Genomic DNA, 23159 nt, shown 5'->3' with positions numbered 1-23159 from the left:
CTGTGAAAAGTCATTTTCTGTTCAGGGAGATTGGAAAGTTTGGGGGCGACTGTGCTAAGATTTATATCTTGTGTGTGGATGTGTGTTTGTCTGCCAACTTCAGCTGATAGAAGGAAAATTTATTTTTAGCCACATAACAGGAACAAAACTTGCAGTAGAGAGAAGTAAACAGGAGACACGTGAATGAAAGCAGATTATAACGCCCAAGTCATCCGTTCATAAGACATCTCTTTTAAAGAGGATTAGAAGCTACTGAAAGGTCCATTGTTCGACATTCTTTCACACACTATGGTCTGGCTTAATTGGTTGTTAAATTTAATGTGTTTCTTTATCAGAGCCTGGTTCGTTTGTTTCCGCAAGGACCACGTAGTTTAGTTGTTTACAACTTACGTCTTGCTGTCAATCATACTGTGTGACAAAGGCATGTACAAAAACAAACCCGCAGCCTTCCAAACATGCATAAATTATGCAAGTGTTTGTAAGTGAATGCACAGCTGAGTGTATAGCAAACTCGTTTATCATGCTGAAGTTATTGCTTATTTTGAAATTTTAACCACCTCATTTACTTATGGCATCGTCGAAGCTTCCCGTTACTATTGAACTGTTGCTACAGAATGGCTGAAAGAGGTTTGACTCCAAGCGCTTTCGCGTTGCCTGGTTTATCGAAGGACTCGAAAAAGCCGTTTGGATTTTCTGGGGTAAGAGAAGATTATGGCTCTCGATCCGTTGCTAATGAGACTCGAGTAAGGGCGAAAGACGACTTGGAGGAGTCTTCAAGTTTAGTTGATGAGTTAGGAACCCTTTTACCACCACTGACAGAATACACGCTCGAAAATTTAACAAAATCAAGGCCTCGCAGTCCAAGACGAAGATCACCCTCACCCTTGGCGCGAAGAAAAGAACTCGAAAACAATTCCAACTTTTCTTTTGATATTAAGAGTCCTCAAACCTTGATCAAAGACCATGAGGACTTCTCAGCTGAGCGTGTAAACGTGTTGAAGGAAAGACCAAACTTTCCACCATCGCTCATTCTCTCTAACGATGTAGGATTATCGGTTTCAAGTAGGGAACTCTCTCAATCAAGATCTTCACCGCGACTAAGTGATAAACCTCGAACAAATCGTCCCGAAGCGGCTCCGAAATCTGAAAGAAATAAAAATTTCGAAAATGGAGAACTCTTGACGGAAAGAACCGATCTTAACGTAGTCAGTGTTATAAATGACCCCAAAATCCGGTTTGTGAATGAGGATCGCCACAGAAGTGACAATGATCCACCTCCTCTTCCTACATCACCTCCGCCGCTGGACGACGGAGAGGACGGCGAGATTTTGGGTTCTTTAGCAAACGACACACTGAATACTGAATCAAAGCGATCAACTCAAGTAGGTGGATTTGAAAAAATACAGCCAATTGACAGAAGAACTGGTAAATTGTCAGCAAAGGTGGCGGATAATCCCCTTAAAAATGAAATTGAAGCAAATGTGTTGAGTAAAACTAAGCAGTTAAGATTTGATACAGCCAGCAATAATAGCAGTCCTTCTTCAAGGATAGCAAAATGGCAGGGGTATGGACGGACATCTTCTGAAGATAGTTATGTATCAGTTTTACCAAAGATTGGAGCTGGTTTTCCAGACAGACAGACTTCTGTAGATTCTGCAATTGCTTCTCGACTGTCCAAATATGAGACACCCTACAGTTCCAGACAGCGAAAACCTGTTGAAAAGACCTTGTCAGCAAACCGTCGACGATTCAAACCAGTCACATTAACAGACGAGGATGAGACAACAAATTCTGAGAAGAGTATAGAAAATATTGACTCTTTAGTTGATGCAGAAAAAAAACCCAATCAGAAAATGTTGGAGGGTTTGCATGGTATACAAACTGGAAAGAACACCACTAATTCTTTTCCAAGGGATTTCAGTGAAGGAATTAGTGTTATAAGCCAGCCTATGAGTATGTCTGGGAGTAAAATGCAATATAGTTTTCAAGATAAAAGTTTTGCATCAGGAGAGAAAGCAAAATCAGATCTTGATGGCTCAGAGAAGCAATCAGTTACTGATAAAAATACTTACAACAAGAAATCTAGCCCGAAATCGTGGTCATCTGACATGTACGGTTCAAGCAAGACTGCACATCAAGAACCTGATGTGGTTGTTGAATATGATGGTGTTAAGGATAGCCTTGAAAAGTTTGATGACAGCAGTGGAAATAGAACAGTGATATCTGTGGGATCAGAAATTAGAACTTCAAACACAAATGATCCTGATGAATTTAAAAGTAAAAGCAATATCAATGAGAATGAATTGAATAGGAGTGCTGATAATGACAAAAATAAAACAACAAAACAACATGGTAGTTCAGGAATGACACTTCCAAAAGTTGTCATTGAATACGATGGTGAAGTAGTCAGTGAGCCTTTGATTGATGGATACGACACAGAAGAAACTTCTGATGATGGTAAAAAACTGATGTCATCTTCCTTTGGTCAACTGGAGGACTTAGATGATGTACATTATTTAGATAACATGTCTGATGGTTCTGTTAGTCTTTATGCTGATGAAGATGACATAGGAATTTTGGATTATACTGATGATGAAGATGAAGTATATGCAGATATGACATTGGGGAATGAAAACCTCACTTTGGAGGATCCTGTGGGGGAAGAAGCAGAGGAAACTAGAGGTTTGTGATATCTTTTATCCAGTAGTTTAGAAGTCTTTTGAGAATATGCTTCCACTGTAAACTTTTTGTTTATGGCAAGGAATTGCTGTTTGTGCTAAGTTTGTGAAAAAACTGGAACAATTTGTATGTCAGTGTTTCATTGTTTTATTGTTAGCATAACTTTAATTTTCCTTTGTCATATACCCATTTCCAGATAATGATAAATGATCAATACAATAATTTCACCTCTATATTGTTAGAGAATAAAAAAAGGCAAATGAGGAATTAAACCAAGGATGAACCATACACACTTTCATGTCGTTTATCAGGTGCACTTCAATCACTAATTTACTTGAAATCTCCATTTGGAGAGATAAGAAATAACACCTGTATGTAATCAGTTAATTTAGTTTTAGGTAATTCTGTTACTCCTGCATTTCTGACATAACAAAATCCTTAAAGGCACAAGATAGGTAGTAGAAGGTCATTATATTTGGGAATGGGATTGTTTGGACTGGACTTATTTGCCTTTGTCTACAGGTACATGTAACTCATACTGTTCCCCTGTGTAACCCCTGGGCAGCTACTGATGGCAGTGAAGTTAAACATCACTGGACATGTGATTTTATTGTTTAGCTGTGTGAATTCGAGCTGATAAAATAATGAAAAAACCATGAATCAAACTTATTGACCAATCTTGAAAGTGAATTCAGTATAGGTAATTGTGTGGGGCCGAGTAAAATTAAGGATTAATATCACGCGTGTTTTTGGAAGTTGCTGAAATTGCCCGAGTCACTGTGCGACTCGGGCAATTTCTGCAACTTCCGAAAACACAAGTGATATTAATCCTTAATTTTACAAGGAACCATGTGATTACTTGTTTATAATACAAGGGGCAAAATGTTTTCTTACTGATCTCGCGCAAAACGGGACGCCATTGTTACAAAACAAACAGAAATTTCTTTACCTTGGCAGCCGTTACTAAGCGATTTTCAGCCAATCATTTTCAAGTAATTTTGCCCGGGGCAAGTACAAAAATTAAGAAAAAATGCCCTCTGTCTTGACCAATCACAATTCAGTAATTTTGCCCCTTATAGGGAAAATATAATGCAAAAATCTAGAAGAGAAATCACACACATGATTTTTAGAAAAATCAGATTTTTTCTTGTTTTGGGTAAGGAAATAATTCAAGCCAGGATCTTGGATGGCTTTAAGAAAACAAACTCTTAGTTTTATTGAACACTTTGAGCCAACCAAGAATAACAAAATGCATGTCAAAATCTTTTCTTATGTTATCTACGTCCAACCACAATCTAGCGGCTTTAAATGGCTACGAGATAATAGGAAATTATTTTTAATTGTCTAACCCTTTTTATGGGAAAATTTGATCGCTGAACATTTTGAGACTTGTCATAATATTTTTCAAAGAGTGCCTCAAAATACAGACTAGTGTCTAAAAGAGTTTTGGAATTTTGGATTAGAAATACCTATCTACCTTCTACTGTGAATTTATAGACTGAGCTTTTTAGTCATCTTACCAATGGACTTCTGTGTAGCCTTCAACTTTTTTCCTTACTGTAGTTGTCATTGTTGCTGTTGTTTTTTTTTTTAAGCTTCACTCCCATTAACCTGTTGGCCTTGCAACTACTTGAACATTTTACAAAATTTTCCGTGACACAAGATGAGAGACTTTTTGTCAGATCATCATTGTACAGTGTTGGTGGATATTTGTGTTGGATGAGCTTCAATATCATGATTGACCTCAGTCAATGTGGCTATAGTTTAATTTTAGCCATGAGACACGAAAAGAATATTCTTTATTCATGAGCTTCAAATATACTTGCCTTGCAAGTTAATTGATTGATATTGAGTTATTTTTGTGATTTTAATTTGCATTGAACTGATATTGACTTTGTTACGATATTGGCTCAGTATCATAAAAGTGCTTGTTAAGTTACCAAGGCACAGACAGTCAAGACAGATGAAGACGTGAAGCAGTTCATTTTTCAGTTCAATGAATATTCTTATGATGGTTAAAATTGATTTCAAAGAGTTTTTTAAGTTCCCTGAACCTTGGAATTAATTTGGATTGTTGCAAGCTTTAATTTTTTCTAGGGAATTCTAGGCAGATAAGATTTAAAATATTGACTTGTAATAAACCACATGTTCCACTCCCTCAAGTTTTTTTTCACCATATTTGTAAATTATAGGATTTAGTTCCTTTTCAAAGACGCCCTGCTCTTGATGGCACAATATGTTTTTCCTTTAAATTCAATGAACTGCTAGGAAAACTGTAGAAGAAGAACACACTGATTTTTGACAGTCATGTTTATGTTAGAGGTTGTTCAAAGACCCATGCAGTTTGTCATAGAGGTAGATGTTGGTGGTAAGTAGCTATTGACCACAAGTACAGGCGATTGAGTATTCAATACTGCCCATAGCTCTCTATCTATTGAATTGAATTTTGATCATTTCTTTTATGTTCAAGTTGTTTTATGTGAAGCTAATCGATGAACAAAGGTTGAATTATTGGTTAGGTACACAATTACACAACTGCAGGCAATTAATCATCTTTTTTTATTAGCACGTTGAAAAGTGAAACTTACACCCCTGTATTGCTTATGATTCATCATTTCACTGACTCCTTCCTGTGGGAAAGCACTCTCTAAGTAAATATCAGTGTGTGAAACTCGTCAAGGATTCATGAGCAAATTCTAGTCATTTTTTACGGATAACTTGTTTGTGTCAAACATTTTGGGATGAAAAAATGGACCCTTTAGAAGGTTTGTAAAAGTTGAACTCATACTGATGATACAGAGGTGTAGAAAATGTGGGGAATTTAGGCCTCTCTGCATCAACATGAATTCAAAATATTTCATGAAAGTGTTCAAAATGTTTGAAATGTTTGCCTTGCCTTTTTATACAAAGAGCTATTTCTTTTGGGTGAGTACATTCTTTCTGTTAAAAGAATTCTACTGATAACCTGTTCATCAATTCTTCTGAACACTGTTAACTTTTGTATTTTTTATCTTTTAAAAATGGATGAAGGATTGTGTGTGGTCTTTGAATTGATCGAAGCTCTTCGAAGAGCTATATTATGGTATTTCAGTGCAACAGTTTTTGCGCAAGATAGTGTTTGTGGTTAGTTTCAGTTTTGTGACTCGCTTTAAGAGGATTTATAAGTGTAAATATTGCATTTAGTCCTAACTAAGGCGCATGTTGGTTTGTGGTATGTTTATTTCTGAAAATCTGTTGTGTCTGTTGAAAAGCTTGGAAGTTTGTCAATAGAAAGGCAAACTGAATCATGTCTACATAAAGAAAATTTACAATTAACTAGTTATTTTTATGGTAAAAGATAACTTTGCACACCGTCTTTTGGTCTCCTTGTATACTTGAACACATATATCGCTGGTAGTAGAATGTCTATGTTCAGGATTCTTAAATATATTACTGTAACATTATCTGACATTGTGATGGAATGTGATGCTGAAATGTTCTTGAACATGCATTTTTATAAGTATATGTAACTATTCATATAAATTCTGCTGTAAAATGACTTTCAAAAACTTTTTTCAAAGTATCATTCGCCACAGTCAGAACAAACTCTCTGATGGTTTTTGAAAGAGTTAGTTATAGGAAGTTTATCTCAAAAAATGTTGGGCTAAGCTTTTCTGTCAAGTATCTAGACTTGGGTTGTTGTAAAATTGTCATTAATCTAATGGAATTGCATAGAAAGTTGCATGTGTATGTTAAGATGTTTTTGGAATATGGTCATGCATTTTAAGTTTGGATCATTAGTATCAGCCATCTATACATCTATGCCAAGGGTTTTAGGAAATGGTTTGCAATTATTAAATTTTTTACAGCTGTTTCTCTGTAGTGTCTTGTTTGACTGATTTCATTGCTGCATGGACATTATTTCACGTAAAAGAAAATTACATGTGGTATCATTATCTACTTTAATTACAACTTTTATTGTGATAGTTGCTTTAAACGTGTGAATTTATGTGTTTTACTGATATGGCTTTTACTCTCAAGTACTCAGAGGCTCTGAACTGAATGATGACGGTCTGATGGATCCACCATTGCAAATCATGACAGAGACATCTGAGTCAGAAGAGAGCGATGAAATTTTGTTTGAGCCTCCTCCAATGTTTGCCAGGTAGTTTACCTATGTATGTGACATGTGTTTTTTCATTAAATATCCCTTCTCTTTAGGATCACCTCACAATTTTCAACTCCTGGAGTAGCTAGAATCCCCTTTGAAATTGTAAAGAAATAAGAGCTGTGAATTGAAAGAAATTTATTTGTTTATTTTTACAAATTGTTAAGCACTTTCATTGTTAAAAGAAAAAACAATAATTATACCTGAAGAAAGGAACATTTGATAAAATTCAGACAAGACTCTGAGATGTTGTTGCACTGGTTGTTATAGCTGTTAAAGTTGAAAAAACAAAACAAAGCAAAACAAACAAACAAACAAACATTTGATTTAAACAGCGAAGAAAGCTGAAGCCAATTGACGTGTAAGTCTTGCCCACGGTGGATAAAGATTATAATCAAATGCATCACCATTGTAAATCACCATATTGTTTGTCATGATTGTTTTAGCTCTGATGAGGTAGAGATAAGAGAAGAATTAGAGGAATCAGGTGTGCTAGAGAATGGTTATGAGGGCAACTTACCATCCCCAGTCATTCCTTCCTCTCTGTTAGAGACACAGGTAAGAGGAAAAGAAGAGTGTTGGGTGTTTTGTTGTGGTCCAAAAATGAGACACAGGGGGAAATTGTTGCTGCATCTTAAGTCACTTAGGGTTTTTATTCCATGCATCTTTAGTCTTCAGTTTCTGGCCCAGAAATTATGTCATGTTTGTGAGTAAGACAATTCCTCCATTTTTAATGGAGAAAACCTATAAAGAACTTGAATCACGAGCCCAATCACCGGAATTAGTGCAAGCTGTGATGAGAGAAACTGTTGAGACTTTGTGTTAAACACTTTCAGAGGATTAAGGACCAATAGGTAATTTCTTCATATGATATCAGCACAATGTTAACAAGAAAGGCGATGAGAAGGAAGAGAAATACCAGCAAGGCGATTTTGTTTGATTTAAAACCAAAATTTTCAGAACAAGACTAGTGAGAGGTGAATGATAGAATGTACAGAAAAGACAGTTAGATCTTAGAATTAAAAGGTCGACCCATTCACATGAGCCTGTAATGATTTAAAAATTGCAAACAGTAGTGGAAGAATTCAAGATGACTTTTCCCTTGAATTACTGACAAGTGAAGGTTCCTCATGTTGTGCTTTCAGCCCCAAGATGATAAAAGATTTCACAACCTTGCTCTAGAAATCTGGACTGAAGATGACTGTGTGGATTGGCTAGATTTTATTGGTTTGGGACATTTTGCAACAGAGTTCAGAGGTTTGTGTGATTGCTCTGTATTTGTTCTTCTAACTTTGTCAAAACATTTTCAGGTGATGGTGAAAACAGATTCATGATGATTGGATGGTGATTGATCAAAACTTAAATTTAGATTTGGAACTGTTCCTTGCTTTTGTCAATTGATACATCTTATTTTTTTTAGTTCTTATTGGACAATTTTTCATTTTTGTTGTGTCTAGGCAATCAGAAGATGTTTTCTGTAAAATACATGGTTATCAGTGTGATGGAAATATCTCAACTTTGGATACAATGAAATATATGAAGTTCATATATTTTGAACTGCGGTATTAGATACGTATGATGCACGATCAACTTTGGCACAAAACGAGGAAAAAAATTTAAAATCAATGTTTTTCCAACAAACAAAGTCTGTTAACAAATCTAACCAAACCTGAGAATCTGACCAAGAAAAGAAACAGGCTAAGAATGAACTCAAGGTGATTACATTCCCCTCCCCCAACACTTCAAAATTTAATGTGTAATCAATTCTCTGTTGTGAAATTAAACAATAGTGTTTCTATTCATATTTGCAGAACATCATGTGGATGGAAAAGTCTTGAAAAACATCAATTTCCAGCTACTTGGTTAGTATTTAAAAGAATGGTTCCTTTAAAGTGTAAACTCTTTGGTAGAGTATTGCTTGTAATTATCAGACAAGTGATACAAAAACAACTTTTCATTGTATATTCACTTATCATTTATTCCAGAGGAGATTGGCATTAATTCTCCTGATGAACGTGAAGTTATCCTGTCAGAGATTTACAGACGTTTTCATCCTGAAGAAGAGGACATGTTTGAAATGGAAATTCAAGGTATGATGGTGCAAGGTCATGCAACAAAAAATCATTTTGCTGCTTTAAAATACATTCATTTTCGGGAAAGGGGGCCTTTATTATCGTTAACAAGGTGCCGTTAGCCAGTGATACTCAATGCATTTATTTTTACTGCAATGGAATTGATTTGACTTTAACCCTTTGACCCAAAGAGTGACTAGCATCTAATTTCTCCTTACAATATCATCCTTGAATCACACATTAAGGTCATGAGAATAGAGGAAATGATCACCAACTGAAGATGCTCTTGATTGTTAAACAAATTCTCTTTGTCAGAACCTTAAGAAATTAATGTGTAGAGAACAGCATGGAAAATTTGCATACTGATGTTAGGTTTTAAAGAATTTATTTTTACTTGTGGTGTGAGAGTAAAGCGCCCAACAACACAATGGAACAACTTGACCTGGGCTCAAATTTGGTCCTGTTTTTCCCACTTCAGGCATTTGAATTGGACATTGGTTAAAGCAAGGGTTAGTGAATTATGAGCATCTTGTCTAATAATGAATATTTCTTCAGGTGCTCTACAGTCTGCCTCTGAGAAAGAGAAGATGAAAATCATGGCTGTCCTCAATGCTTTACGATCTCCGGCATTTCAAGCAGAACTTGGACTGGACACTTCCACAGGTTCCTCTTCACCTCATGGAAGTGAAGCAGGTTTTTATATGGGAGCAGAAACTGCATCACTATCCAGCAGTGTCACAACAGGAAGTGAGGATCATTCTCAAGACATGAACCTGCCTCCCCCACCCCCCCCTCCGCCGTCATGGTCTCAGACAGCAAAGAAAACAAAAAGCTTGGGTAGAGAACTTGATGTAAGTAAGAGCTTATTTCTTGTTGGTGTATGTTGTTTTGTCAAAGAATTACTACCGTAATCTATTTGTTGAGATGTAAATGTAAAATTAAAGTCAATCAGAGTAAGTGGACAAGAAAATCAGTTTTCTGGGCCCAGAAAGTTACCAAGTCTTTTGAGAAATAGGCCCCCTGGCTCTGTTTGTTTAGGGAAAGTGTGGGTTAAAAAAATGTAGATAAATTATTACCATCAGGTTTTCACTGTAGTACTAAAAGTATATAGGGATATTGATTCATAATTTATTCTGTGGTGGATATTGTTAATCAAGCTGAAAACATACCAGCTTGCATTTCCACTTACTTAAGCTGTTTACTCAGACAGTGACACAATATATATATCTTATTAACCAAGCGCGAGGGCCCTACTGGGAGAATATCGGCCCGAGTTCATGACAGTACGGACCGAGCGCCGATATTCTTCCAGTACAGTCCCGAGCAAGCTTGGTTAATAAGAGATTTATTATACGACTGAAGTTCAAAGGGACACAAGTGTGGTATCATTTGGGACCATTCGGGACAGTGCCCGGTCCAATACTGAGAGAATATTGACCGGCAATAGAGCATTTTGATTGGTTGATTTTAGTTTTTGGCCCTCTGACTGCCCGAGTCGTGTAATAAATATTTTTATCGTCTATATATGACTTACAGTGTTATGATTTTGTTAAGCGTTTTTGATTTCATGATTGCCTTTGTGTTATTAATTGGGGGCTCTTGTTACACAGGACTACGAACCAAGAACCAAGGGTGGGAAACCAAAGAAGGCTGGAAAGACTCCTAAAGAGAAGGACAAGTCAGGAGAAAAAGCGTCAAAAAGTGAGAAGCACGGACGCAAGGACAAGAAACACAAAAGGTGTGAACTTATGGAAAAAAAGAGTATTAATCAGATAGTACATTTCAAGGTCTATGAATTGCTATGATTTCTTGTGCGCTTGATACAACATGTGTATACAAGAGTACTGTTTGAGTGCAGTATTTATACCATGACCTTCTACCTATAGTTGAAGTGATTTCTTACGGTTTTGTGGGAATTTTACCTAAACAAGGGGTGTTGGGGTAATTGTTTTAATTTGCTTCTGCGCTCCTCGTCGCCCAGTTATTTCTACAGGTACTAGAATTTTTACCTCAAGCTGGTAAATTCTGAAGGCAGCTTACGTTATCTGATCTGTCCATCGTATGACTGTGCTCTCGTCTCTGATAACTCGGAGAAACACAGGAAGGCCAAACGAAATCAGGAAAGTAACCGCACAATCGCACTCGAACTGATTTAAATCAAAGACAACTCGAACACACAAAACAGTTCATTTACATAGACAAGAAATATCCTTACAGCTCATTTAGCTCACACGAAGTATCGTTACACTCTTCTTTTCAGGCGGTAACCGCTGTAAAATAGAATTGCTCCAGCAGTTTGAACATTTTCTTGCGCCTGTTTTGCTTAGAGCAAGGAGAACACTAACTACAACTGCCATTGATCCACAGGGTGACAAGACTTTTGGACAGCTTATCACTAAGCACAAGTTCTTCCAAACTGACCAAGCTCTTCCACCATTCTTCTTCCTCCTCCTCCTCTTCAACAACAACAAAAAAACTCAACCCCACCATGCAGTACCTTCTACAGGCTGGTCCTCAGGGATTGATCCGAATATGGCCGACTGCTCTCTCTGAGGAGATGAATTATTGTAGTTTCATGGTGAACATGACAACCACAAGTGCTGAGATTATCAAACTTGTCTTTGAGAAATATGAGTTAGTGGACGATCCGCGGAGGTACTATGTTTGCGAATTGGGATTAGGAAAAGGAGGTAGGCCTCTGGAAACTTTTTTTTTCAGTCTTTTTTCTTGTTTCTCAGTCTGCCGTCTTCCTTCCCTGTATGAAACCTGGATTGGAAAAAAATGATGATAAAAAAAAAAAATAATAAAAAAAAAAATATGAACACCTGTAACTGAGCAACTGCGCACCTACCCTCCCCCCCTCAACCCGACAACAGTCAGGTTAAGGGAGGGGTACATGCGCAGTTGCTTGGATACTGACATTTATCCCATTTTCGATAGCATTTAGACCTTGTTGCTAAGTGTTTGCACCACGCTATAAGAGTAGCAATTCTCCTTCATCCTTTCCAATCCTTTTTAGAGTAAGCATAGCATTGTCTGACAGGTAAATTTCTATCCTGTTTCGGTTTATTCTTGTTCCATTTGATTAGCGTTTTTATCGACACCACCCCTCTCCTCGACAGTACATTCATTTTGGCCATTAACACCAGTGTAAACTGCCCACTTCTCTTGCAGCTGCGCGTTATGATCTCAGTGATGCAGACTGCCCCCTGTTACGTCAGTGTCGTTGGGCTGATCCTGACAAACAGCGCTTTGAATTAAGGTGTAGAGATGAAGGAGTAATCAAGGTAAGATTGTTTTTACCTTGTCTCTTGCAATGTGGACTATTAATGGTCAAAGGCTGATAGTTTCTAAAGAAACTGTTTGGGGCTGCGTCGGTGGGGGTAACGAAATGATTTGAATATATCAACAAAGTTGAAATGGTAAATTGGCCACCGTTACGATTATAAAAGCTGACGTTTCGTTACCCTTCGCTCCGACGAAGGGCTAACGCTCGAAATGTCAGCTTTTATAATCGTAACGGTGGCCAATTTACCATTTCAACTTTGTTGATATATTCAAATTATTAATGGTCAAAGATGGCATTTTCAAATTCTAGACCCAACCGAAGAGCTATAAGGTAATTTTGGACACTGGTCTGTCCACTCAGAGGTGTAGATTGCGATATACTTTATTCATTTCATTTGTTTTTTTTTCAGATGTTGTTTGAACTTGAAGGATATGAGGACGATTTAGACTACCGATCCATTCCCTTATCTTCCAAGACTCCGTGTTCAGAAGCAGTGGGACTGATTGTCAAGAAGTTTCATTTGCCTGGGAAGGGAAGCGAATACTATTTGGTGGAAGTATCCGAAGAAAACGAAGGTAAAACTATGTTCATCTTAAAAAAAAACAAAAAAAAAAAACACACATTTTACCCTAAGGAATAAGCCTTCTGTTTGAACGGAGTAGCAAAACTTGTTGCAACCAAATTTAACAGAAATGTGATGCAAGATTTAGTAAAATTAATGGTTTCAGTTGACAAAGTAAGTGATAAGAAGCAGCAAGGAAAGAAGCAGCAAGGAAAGTGACTTCTTTTAATTTTTTTGACGTCATTTTATCCAGATGATAGAGAGGAAGTAGCTGACCACGTGTGCCCCTTGCGACTGCAAATGGCATGGAGTGCCCCTGATCACGTGTTCAGGCTTTGTAGGCGACCAACCGATAGTCCAACTGATGTCAATGACGATAATAAAGATGCAGTGGATGGCTGGTAGGGTGCATCGTTCAAGTTCCATCCTTCCAAGTTCTAAATATCAATTTTCTGCGCTTTCTTTCACACATTTCCTGCAGTTGTAGCCAGAGAATGTAGTGTTAAATCGAACAGATGTGTCCGTGCACTTGACGTGTTCTTCCTTCTTATCATGTTTTTCCTTAGAATGTATTGATACTGTAAAAAGAAAATCCTTTCGGTCACACGTGCGAGTGAAAGGGTCAAACGTCTTTACCTTTTACCCTAAAATTAGTATGCGTATTCTCCATACTGTTCTCGTTACATTTCCTTTGTTACGGACAAGGAGAATTTGTTTGACAATCAGGAGCTTCTTGGTTTGGTGATCATTTCCTTTATTCTCATGACCTTTATATTTGATTCAAGGGTGATACAGTAAGGAGAAATTAGACGCTAATCAGTCAGAGGGTTGAAGAGTAAGATGATTTATGTATTGCTGTTGAATGTAGGATGACAGATGCTACTGAAGATGTTTCTCAAGAACCAGGCATTAACTCAGAAGTGTCTTGGGTTCGCGATAAAGACGAGCTGAAGCTAGCACCTGTCCCAGTCAATGTAGAAGGGAACGAAACCAAGGAGGAAACTGGTGAGGATGTAATGGAGGGTTTAAACAAGCTGGATCAAGTCATCGACGAGGAGTCCGAGGTGATCGCTTCTCAAGAGTTGGAGGCTGTCCGTCATGAGCTTGCCGCCAAAGAAGAGGAGTTACAAGAGCTACGTTTACGAACTGACACGCTGAATGAGAGAGAGGACGAACTGATCAGCTTGCGGCGAGAGAATGAGGAACTCAAAATGCGAAGCGGAGAACACGGTGAGCTGTTAAATAAAGACGAGTCTTTGGTCGAAAAAGATCGCGCGTTGGAGGAGCTTCGACAAGAGAACGAGGAAATGCGAAGAAGAATCAGTGAGCTGGAGGAAAAGCTCAAGAATGAAATAGCTATGCGAGATCGCGAAATCGAAAGGCTTTACGCTCGAAACAACGAACTTTCGTCCAACGATAAAGAGCTGGAGAATTTGAGACAGTTACGCGATACGTTTGTTTCTCAAGAAAAGGAACTGGAGAAGTTGAGACTTATGAATCAAGATTCCAGCTCTGGTCAACATGAGCTTGCTGCTAAACTTACCGAGCTGCAACAGAAGCACGACGAATTGTTAATGGAGGTAAGTGAAATGGAGAAATTGAAGCGAGTAAATCAAGAGCTCACTCGCAAAGTTGACGAAGGTGATATATTTCGAAAAGAGTTGGAGAAAACCCAAGCAGAGAAGAAAGATTTGGTTGAGAAGTTGAAGGAGGTAGAGCGCGAGAGGAGAGAATCTAAAAAAAGTGAAAACAACGATGCGGAAAACTTGAGACAGAGAAACCTTGAGGTAGCGGCCAAGAGCAAAGATGCAGAGGAGATGAGGACAAATATTATCAAGTTGACTGCCCAGATGCGTGAAATGGAAAAACAGAGCCAAGAGAAGGCGAACAAGCTGCAGAAAGAGCTGCAAGACGCCGCTTCCGAGAAAAAACAGCTTCTGGACAGGATAGCCGAGTTGGAAGAAAGTCAGGCTCAGGATAAAGATGTGGAAAACAGCTCAAAGGAGGTTGAGGATTTAAAACTCGAGAACATCTTCTTGGTGGAAAGGGCGAAAGAAATAGATGAACTGAAGTCTGCTGTGGCCAAACTAGCGGCAGAAGCCAAGGAAAACTTGTCCTTTAAGGAGAAGTACAAAGAGCTTTGTGATGTGGAGACTGTAAGTGTTAATAGAACATCTTAATTAGTACACGCGTTCTCATTGGTCGAAAAGTGTGTTTAGGTGCGAGTAGGTAAACACTTGATATGATGTCACTTATCTTAACTCGTCGAATTACTTCTGGGAAATATTTTGTAGCAACAGTGTAGAATTTTTTTTGCGCTTCTCTTTTGCGATTTTTTAACCAAGCCTTTTTTAACCACTCTAAGAGTTCAGAGAAAGGTTTGCATAACTTTCGAAAATTCTCCAACCCCTTATGTTTAGATGAGGCTGTGTAAACACAGAAAAAGTTCTCTATTACCTAAACAGTGGGCTTTTCGTTTGGCGTTATCAAACAAAAGCCAAAGTAATCACAACAGATCATTAGAGGAGAGGAAAATATCCAAATGTAGCCAATGAGAACTCAAAGTAAACACATGCTTACCTCTCTTAAGCGCAGAAAGCGCAAGTTATTAAGTGTCGATTCCTTTCAGTATGAATCTGATTGGTTTAGAAGGTAAAGGGGGGTAAGTTTCTAAAGAAACTGTGGTGCTGCGTCGGTGGGAGTAGCAAGGTAATTTGGTTTTATCAACTGAGTTCAGCAGTTTTACTATTATTGATACTTTAGCAGTATCAATAATAGTAAAACTATTATTAGCTTCTAGTTTGCCAAAATATAGGTAAATTGTTGTAATGATCTCTGACAATCACTGTCATAGATGTCAGAAGCAATCTATAATTAGCAGTCTATAATCTATAATCTATAGAAGATGTCTATAATCTATAATTAGCAGTCTATAATCTATAATCTATAGAAGAAGTCTATAATCTATAATCTATAGAAGCAATCTATAATCTAGCAGCGCCCGGTGGCCCTTGGCGCCTTACTTTTGGCTCTTGGGCGGCTTAGGAATTTTAGTTTTTTCATAGAAAAGCATAATGTCAACAGACCCCTGGGTACCTCAAGGATTCAAATGGATAGGTGTCTATCAACTATGATCAAATGATTGAATAAGCTCTTTTTGCATTCTGTAACATGTTTTTCATTTTTTTAATTAATATCAGGGCTGTGGTATAGCAGCGCCCAGTTGCCCCTGGCGCCTTATTTTTGCTCTTAGGCGACTCAGAATCTTAGTTTTTTCATAAAAAGCATATGCTGGGCACCCTGGATTTCACAGTTTCAGAGCACTGGGCTCTCTTCAATTTCTCTTAGAACACAGCCTTAGAGTTGATGATGTAAACTGGCCACCGTAAAGAGTTTCAAAGCTGACGTTTTGAGCGTTAGCCCTTTGTTCAGGATGGATGAGCGGAAAATTGATGGAAAGAGGACGTAATTTATCATATATATCCTCGCTTTGATGTAGGGCTAACGCTCGAAACGTCAGCTTTGAAACTCTTTAAAGTGGACAATTAACATTATCAACTCACTTGATAAAATTAAATTACCTGGTTTAGAAGGTGGTGCACGTTTTCTGGACCAGTCGCTTCGCGGAGTGAATGGAAACTAAAGCAATGTCCGATTACTTTCGGCAGCGACACTTTTTTAGAATTGCTCTATCTGATGCAAAGTAGGAAGCTGTTTGACTCGCAGGTTTTACCACTCTGTTAACTCTTTCCGTAATTTCAACAAACTTTTCAGCAGACAGGTATTGAGATTTAACCCTGCACACACCTTAATATCAGTACACATCACCTCCGTACTCTTCTCTATGCATTCCCTTTGGTACTGACAAGGAGAATGCATTCAACCATGAAAAACTCTGGGGGGGGGGGTGATCATTTTCTTTATTCTCGTGACCTAAGTGTTTAACTCAGGGTAATAGTGTGAGAGGAAATTAAAAGCAAAGTCACTCTCAGGGTCTAAGGGTTAAGCAAATCACCCCGCTTGGTTTAATCTAGCGAGGTGAAAAAATTCCTAAAAGACGATGACTAGTCTCGCACTTTTTATCGATCTTTTGTTGGTTGTTACCGTATTTGACCTGCGCATGGTTCTGTTTTCTATTCCTTGGGTTGTTCTTATGAGAAGAGATACGTGATTTTGTTAGCTCTCCGCCTTACAATAGTGTACATAAATTTGTTTTAACTTGATTTAACCGATGTCTCCCGTTTTCTTTTCTTTCTTACACAGTATTTAACCAAACAGGTTAGCACCGCAGAAACAATTGCCCGACAAAAAGACAAGAAACTGAAAGAATCAGAAAACAAGATAAATACTTTGGTAAGTTAACGCGTGAGGTTGGTTGTTATTGAAAACGCCGCTCTCAAGTGTATCCAGCGCATTGTGAACGAAACTGCAATTCGTGTTCTTCCCAATTAATGAGTAGTTTTGTTTTTGAAATAATAGCTTAGGTTACGCGAATATGGGTCGTGCTGGACATCTGCCGCAGCCACAGCTTTGTCAATGAAACTTTGTTTTATTGTCTTTGTGCAGACCGAAGCTGTTAAAGACATGGAGGCCAAGCTGGAGGAGCAGGAGCAAAATAAGTTATACCTGGACCAGCTACTGGCCATGCTGAAGGACAGGGACCCGACCCTCTTACACGTCATCAACACTTCGCTTGCGTCAAGGTATAGCAAAGGAAACGAATCTCTAACAAACTTATTCTCGATGCACTTTTCGATTAAGTGTCGTCAAACCAAAACCAGTGCAATAGCAACGGCCAATCAGAGTGAAGGAAAACATCTCAAGCAGCCAGTAAGAACTCAGTTTGAAAATACACAGGTTGAAGCGCGGGAAAACGCGCGTGATCAATTAGCCATTGGTGTAATTCTTGTATCTGATTGGCTAAGGATGTGGCGCGAGATTTTTTGCGATTTCTTCAGAAAGCTCGTGCCACGCTCTCGACCAATCAAATGCAAAACTGAAACCATCAACGACTTGGTACTCGGGTTTTCCCGCTCTTTGGGAAGTTTTTTTTGTATTAATATTAAGCTCTCATCGACTCCTTAAAAAATTTCGTTCGCTCCGAATGGCCATTGTGGTATCTTTGATTTTGGTGTTTTGACACTCAATCGAAATGCGCTTGATTATTGTCCCACAAAACTAATTCATGGGAATTGATCTCTTGTGTTTGATAACATTTTCTCAGCCTCAAATGCAATCTGTGACTCTTGATAGTTCGATTAACCTTTCAATCGCTAAGTGACTAGCATCCAATTTCTCCTTGTAATATCATGCCTAAATCAGACACGAAGGTTATGAGAGTACAGGAAATGATCACCAACTATAGAAGCTCTTGATTGTGAAACAAATTCTCCTTGTCAGCATCTTAGGAAATGTCTAGAGAACTGTATGGAGAATATGCATACTGATAGATAGATAGATACTTTATTAACGTGTCAAAGAACCTTCTAGTTTGGAAGATATCCCATACTACTGTGGGGACACAAATAAAATGGATAAGGATTATTTACAAAGAATATTACCTACTTAAGAATAAAATTAAGTCATATCATGTATGAAAAAATATGAAATGAATTAAGAAGTACATAGAGCACAGCCCCAGCAGCCATCATCTAATAGGGAGCTGAGGTCACGCTTACGTATGCGGTTTTTGAAACTAGCTAATGTTGTGGATGATCTGTCATAAGTTGTCAGTTTATTCCATAATTTAGGTCCTAAATAGCGTAGTGAATGTTAGGGTGTAAAAGGTACAAGTACATTTTGAAATGTTTGTGTTGTTTTTATTCTTGTAGCGAGCAAGAGGAATGGTGCTGAATGATGAAGTTGTTTCTACAGTTTTTTAGACTGCCTTTTATTGCACGGACCGAGGCGTTTTTGAAGTTAACCGTCGAAATGCTGTACACAGATCCGGCGCTGTTAGATAGTTTCAAAACATCAGGTTAGATCAGATAGTGACGTAGGTTACTTACCTTTCAGGTAGCTTATGTTATGATTCAGATTGGTTTAAAGTATCAATAATAGTAAATCCACCCGTTTTCATACATTTTTCGATATTAATGAGTAGGTCATTTTATTGTTAGGAAGTCAAGAGAACATCTTCTGTCTCAAAAGCTTCCATCAATGAACCGAGCCCGTGGTTTTTATCAGTGAAGTTGCTAAACAACCCATCTCTCTGCACGACGCTGTGATTGCTCGTGTCGCTTGAAAAATACTTGGTCCAAACTCTTCGAGTTTTTTTTAACGAAAACACCATTTAATTCTTTGATCTAGATTAACTTCCTATTTGCTTGGTATTTTAACAGTGTACGCGACATCGGCTGAACCAATATGCAACGGGTGAACCATAAAGTAAATATATTACAAAGAGAAAACATTTTTAAAAATATATATTTAACGAAAACGTCAGTGCCTTTCACGATGAAAGGTTATCCTCTTTCATCTCGGATTTCCAAAGGGAGGGAAGGGTAACCTTTGAAAACATTTATAGACAACAAATACTCTGAATGGAGAATGCAGTAGCTAGAAAAAAAAAAAAAAAACTTAAAAAAAGATGCTCCTATCAGGAAGAGGTATGGCCGACCAAAAATGCTCAGCAGTGAAATTTTCGATATTGCGCGACACAGCTACATAAAAAGGCAGTAAACTGGCTGATCATCGAAATGCTAAACAGCGCGAAAACGGTTGCAGTTTGGTTGTTACGTCTCATTGGTTACACCGTTTGCTTGGAACCTGTGAGAGGTACAGCCCAATGAGAAAATTGAGGCGAAAAAGGCAAAAAGATCTGAATTCCTTGTGAGAGCTGCTGCGTATTTTTCGTTTTCTAACACTGGTCCGTTTAGAGGCATTTTGAAAAGTTTAGTAAATGCGCATTGAAATTAAGTTTGTAATTTTATAGGTGAATATACAACAAATTTTAGTCGTTCTTTTGAAAAGATTTTTTAGAATGTTATATAAAGATATGGAAACACCTTTCTATTGAGTCACAGAAGCTTTTTAAAGAATATATATTTTAATGCGATATAGGTCTCGTGTAGATATCATATCAAGTAACCGTACGGCAATTAAACGAAGAACATTTCCTATATAACACGTGCAAAATGTGATTTTGAATCATTTTGTGTCGTTTTTTTCATTGCTTGTCGATACCACACGAGGAGAGAAAATTTCATCGACCTTCTTAGTTTGCACTACGTGACATTTTAGGTGTGGTTCAACCGCACCTAATATGTCACGGCAGACTTCGACACAGGATGAACCTTGTCCCGGGTCAATGTGCCCCCATCCCCCTCCCCCCATCTTCCTCCCCCTCCTTTCTTGCCACCAGCAGGGCTGTTATTAGAAAGCTGGTTTACTCACTCGGAAAAAATCTCTTCTAAACATGTTACAAAAACCATCAGCACCATACAATCGACTTATTCACGACACGAACCAAACCAAACGACCGAGCTTTACCGACAGATTGAAACTGACCAATCGTATCTAGTCTAACGGCTCATAACATCGCGGCAAAACTAACCTAATCGTTTTCACGAAAAAGACTTAAAACATTTTACCGACAAATACTTTGTTCTGTAGACAACTCATTAGGGAGTTTAAGCAAATCGCTACGGCTGGCGCTGCTACGGCTACTGGAAGTAACATTGTCCAGAAACGAGTCATTGCGCATGTCAGTGGTTCCCAGCCAGCCGTAGCGGGAAATCCTTCTACGCGAGTGGGAAGGTTTCGGCGTAGTCTGTGGTACGTGAACTTATCTCGCTTCTTTCTTCGCTTTATACATTCTCCTGAGCAATTTTAACTATTGAAATACACTTAACATCTTTAAAAATAGCTTATCGGGAATATTTATCAAGCTTGCTGTCCCTTACCGAGTGAATCTGCCTTTATTTTTGCCGCCGGGTTTGTCGAAGGATCGAAGCAGTGTGCACATGGAGAACGCAGCGAACGCAAAGTGAAATGCGTAGGTAGAAAGTCTAACTTTTCCTTTTCAAACCTCAAAGACTACTTGAAATTCAAATAGCTGAAGCCAAGGAATGACGAGGGTTATGAGGGACCGTGTAGAAACTTTGCTTTGGTGTTTATAAGCTCCAAACTGGCAATTTTATAACACGTAAGCTCAAATATTTTAATTCATTCATTCACTGTGCACAGGATCGCTTACAATTTTTTTTTCCAAACGTTGGAATCCCTCGTCCCTTTCAACGAAGTCATTTTGAGTTTTTAGACGTGCAATAAACTACCGCGAAGACGCTTAATTTATTGGTTTTACAGTTCTCAGCCGTACTAGGTTTGTAGTTCGCGTTGCTTAAAGTTGGATTTTGGCGGGCTACGGCGACGTACTCTCCCCAAGCCTCGTCAACCACGATAGCCGTAGCAGCGCCAGCCGTAGTGATTTGCTTAACCTCCCTATTCTTTCCATGGCAGTTGTCGAGATGCCAATCTCTATCAGAGAAAGAAAGAAAGAAAGTCTTAAGCACTCTAAACAACAAACGTGTCTAGTTACAATGTTTAGGTTTAGATCGGACGTCAGCATTATCAGGCGCCTCTGGCAGCCGCTTCAGTCCATGTAACGATCTCACCTTCGCTCCCATCCCACCCCAGGGGAGGACATCCACCACATAGTAATCTCGTGCGTGGAAAATAACGTCTCCTACCCCTAACCCTGCAGGAGACGGGGCCTACGGTTTATTCGTCCTTATCCGAGAATACTAGAATATCTATCCATTTCTTGATATTATAGAAAGGTAACAAATTCTCCTCACTTATTTTAAGACCATGAGTATTGGTCCGGCCGGGGCTCTAACCCTCGACCTCCCGCACAACACAATCCGGCGCTCTAACCAATGGAGCTAACCGGGAGGCTAAAGGCCAAAAACAGCCTCAAGATGCAGTGCGCCATTACTCAAGCCAAGCCATGGAAAGCTAGAAGAGAGACATGGCTAACGTGGGTTTTGTACAAAGGGTGTTCCACTCCACCTTTTGATTGGTGTCAACATCGTTCCCAGGGCCTTGTCGTCCCATCCCCAAGTAAGGGAAAAGGCCTTGGGAACTGGGTTGGATCGGTGTACTTGTTTTTGTGTGTCAACTCCCAATTAACTCTCGGTGAAACTGAATGTTTGGACAGCTTCTTTTTTTTTTGTTATCACATATTTTACCGTCTGTTCCCATTGAAATCAATAGAGGAGAAAGAAAAATGATTGCACTGTGATCTCTGTTTAGTGAAGAGAGTGGCTCTTAAAAAAACTCCATTATAAAGCTGTTGTCATCAAGTTAGTCAAATAGTCTTTTTTAATGAAGCTGACAGAAAAAGATGTCATGTAAAAGCTGATGATCGTTTTTATCCAATACTACTACCTTTAGAGGAACTCGATCAAAATTTTTTAGACTGTCATGTCCCCTCACAGATAATAGATATTAAGAGTTCTTTTTCATTAACAATTAAGAGGTTTACTGATAAACTCAAAAAGCCGAACTCAAGTTAACAACCACTGATAAGGTCTTCCAATAGCGCAAACAAATAGTGCCGTAAATGACATCTAAGAGATGAGTTTTCAAACAACATTTTGATGTTCCTTGAAACTGTCCACAATTTGATGATGAAGCGGAATTTTTGGTGACTAAGGACACTTTTCATAGTTACTCTGAATGCATCACTGATCAGAAACTTTAATTTTCCAAGATAGTCGGCTAGTTATTAAATTTTCATAATTCCCTTACACCTGCCGGAATTCTTCGTGTTTGCTATGCCATCAGAACTTTCAGATCATGAAAGACAAAAAATTTTAAATTAATTTCGGTCCGCAAACCAATTTCCATAACAGGAACAGCTGATTTTGGCTATTAATTTTCAAACTGACGCAAATTTTCAGCTTTTGCCTCATGTAATTTTCCAAATTAAACCTAAACGAGCTTGAACAATTCGAAGTTTTAGGTAATATTATCTCTGAAAAAAATGTTTTTGCTTTCCGGCAATTGATATCCGGTTGTGGGGAAAACAGAATTTTCTTACGTCAACTCGAACTTCAATTTAAAAGGCTTACACCCCCAGCCTTGACACTCTGTTCGTTCAGTATTTACACACATCTCATTATTTCTGTTATCCGTTCTTGTGGAAGCATAGATGCCGCGGAAAGGCGGAAACGGTCGACGTGTAGGGGCTGTATTTGAACAGAAGCCAAACATTGGAGCCAAACATTTTGGCGCTTGATTCCAATTTCTTAGAAACACTTACTGTAAAAGGTACTCCTCAGTAGGGTGTTTGTGTACTGTCTAGGCTATCAAGAAGAAGCTGAGAAAAAATTTTTCTTTCCGAATGATGGACGAGTTTTAATTACTGCGTTTTCAAATCGCAAAAGCATTCATTCTGGTTGCAAA

At 38.4% G+C, this 23159-nt stretch overlaps 1 protein-coding gene and 1 long non-coding RNA gene across 3 annotated transcripts; one reads left to right on the top strand and one right to left on the bottom strand.

Moving 5' to 3' along the window:
• Positions 1-104: 104 nt before the first annotated feature.
• Positions 105-4404, bottom strand: LOC111344848 (uncharacterized). 2 transcript variants are annotated; one of them, XR_015994613.1, is made up of 4 exons: positions 4200-4404; positions 2073-2223; positions 1609-1791; positions 105-1143 (listed from the first exon to the last, which is right to left on the bottom strand). It is a non-coding gene; the product is annotated as an uncharacterized LOC111344848 (long non-coding RNA). The 2 variants fall into 2 exon arrangements; XR_002696200.2 differs by having other exon boundaries at positions 1609-1713; positions 4200-4398.
• On the top strand, positions 615-19875 carry LOC111344846 (uncharacterized). The gene is made up of 16 exons (XM_022952112.2): positions 615-2682; positions 6700-6823; positions 7273-7384; positions 7972-8083; positions 8638-8688; positions 8812-8916; positions 9454-9749; positions 10509-10636; positions 11266-11588; positions 12073-12185; positions 12597-12762; positions 13003-13150; positions 13618-14905; positions 17013-17102; positions 17316-17452; positions 18581-19875. Exons 1-16 carry the CDS (start codon positions 615-617, stop codon positions 18600-18602), a joined length of 5283 nt encoding a protein of 1760 aa, XP_022807847.2. The 3' UTR covers positions 18603-19875.
• The last annotated feature ends 3284 nt before the right edge of the window (positions 19876-23159 follow it).

Source organism: Stylophora pistillata, chromosome 13 (assembly GCF_964205215.1).
Source record: "Stylophora pistillata chromosome 13, jaStyPist1.2, whole genome shotgun sequence".
NCBI lineage: Eukaryota > Metazoa > Cnidaria > Anthozoa > Scleractinia > Pocilloporidae > Stylophora > Stylophora pistillata.
This window is presented reverse-complemented; position numbering and strand designations above follow the sequence as displayed.

What these genes read in the sequence shown, in the direction of transcription:
- LOC111344846 (XM_022952112.2), top strand. Translation starts at nt 615, where the DNA reads ATGGCTGAAAGAGGTTTGACTCCAAGCGCTTTCGCGTTGCCTGGTTTA. An exon ending in GAGATGAAGGAGTAATCAAG is followed by an intron (nt 12,186 to 12,596) that starts GTAAGATTGTTT and finishes TTTTTTTTTCAG; the next exon opens with ATGTTGTTTGAACTTGAAGG. An exon ending in AGCTTTGTGATGTGGAGACT is followed by an intron (nt 14,906 to 17,012) that starts GTAAGTGTTAAT and finishes TTTCTTACACAG; the next exon opens with TATTTAACCAAACAGGTTAG.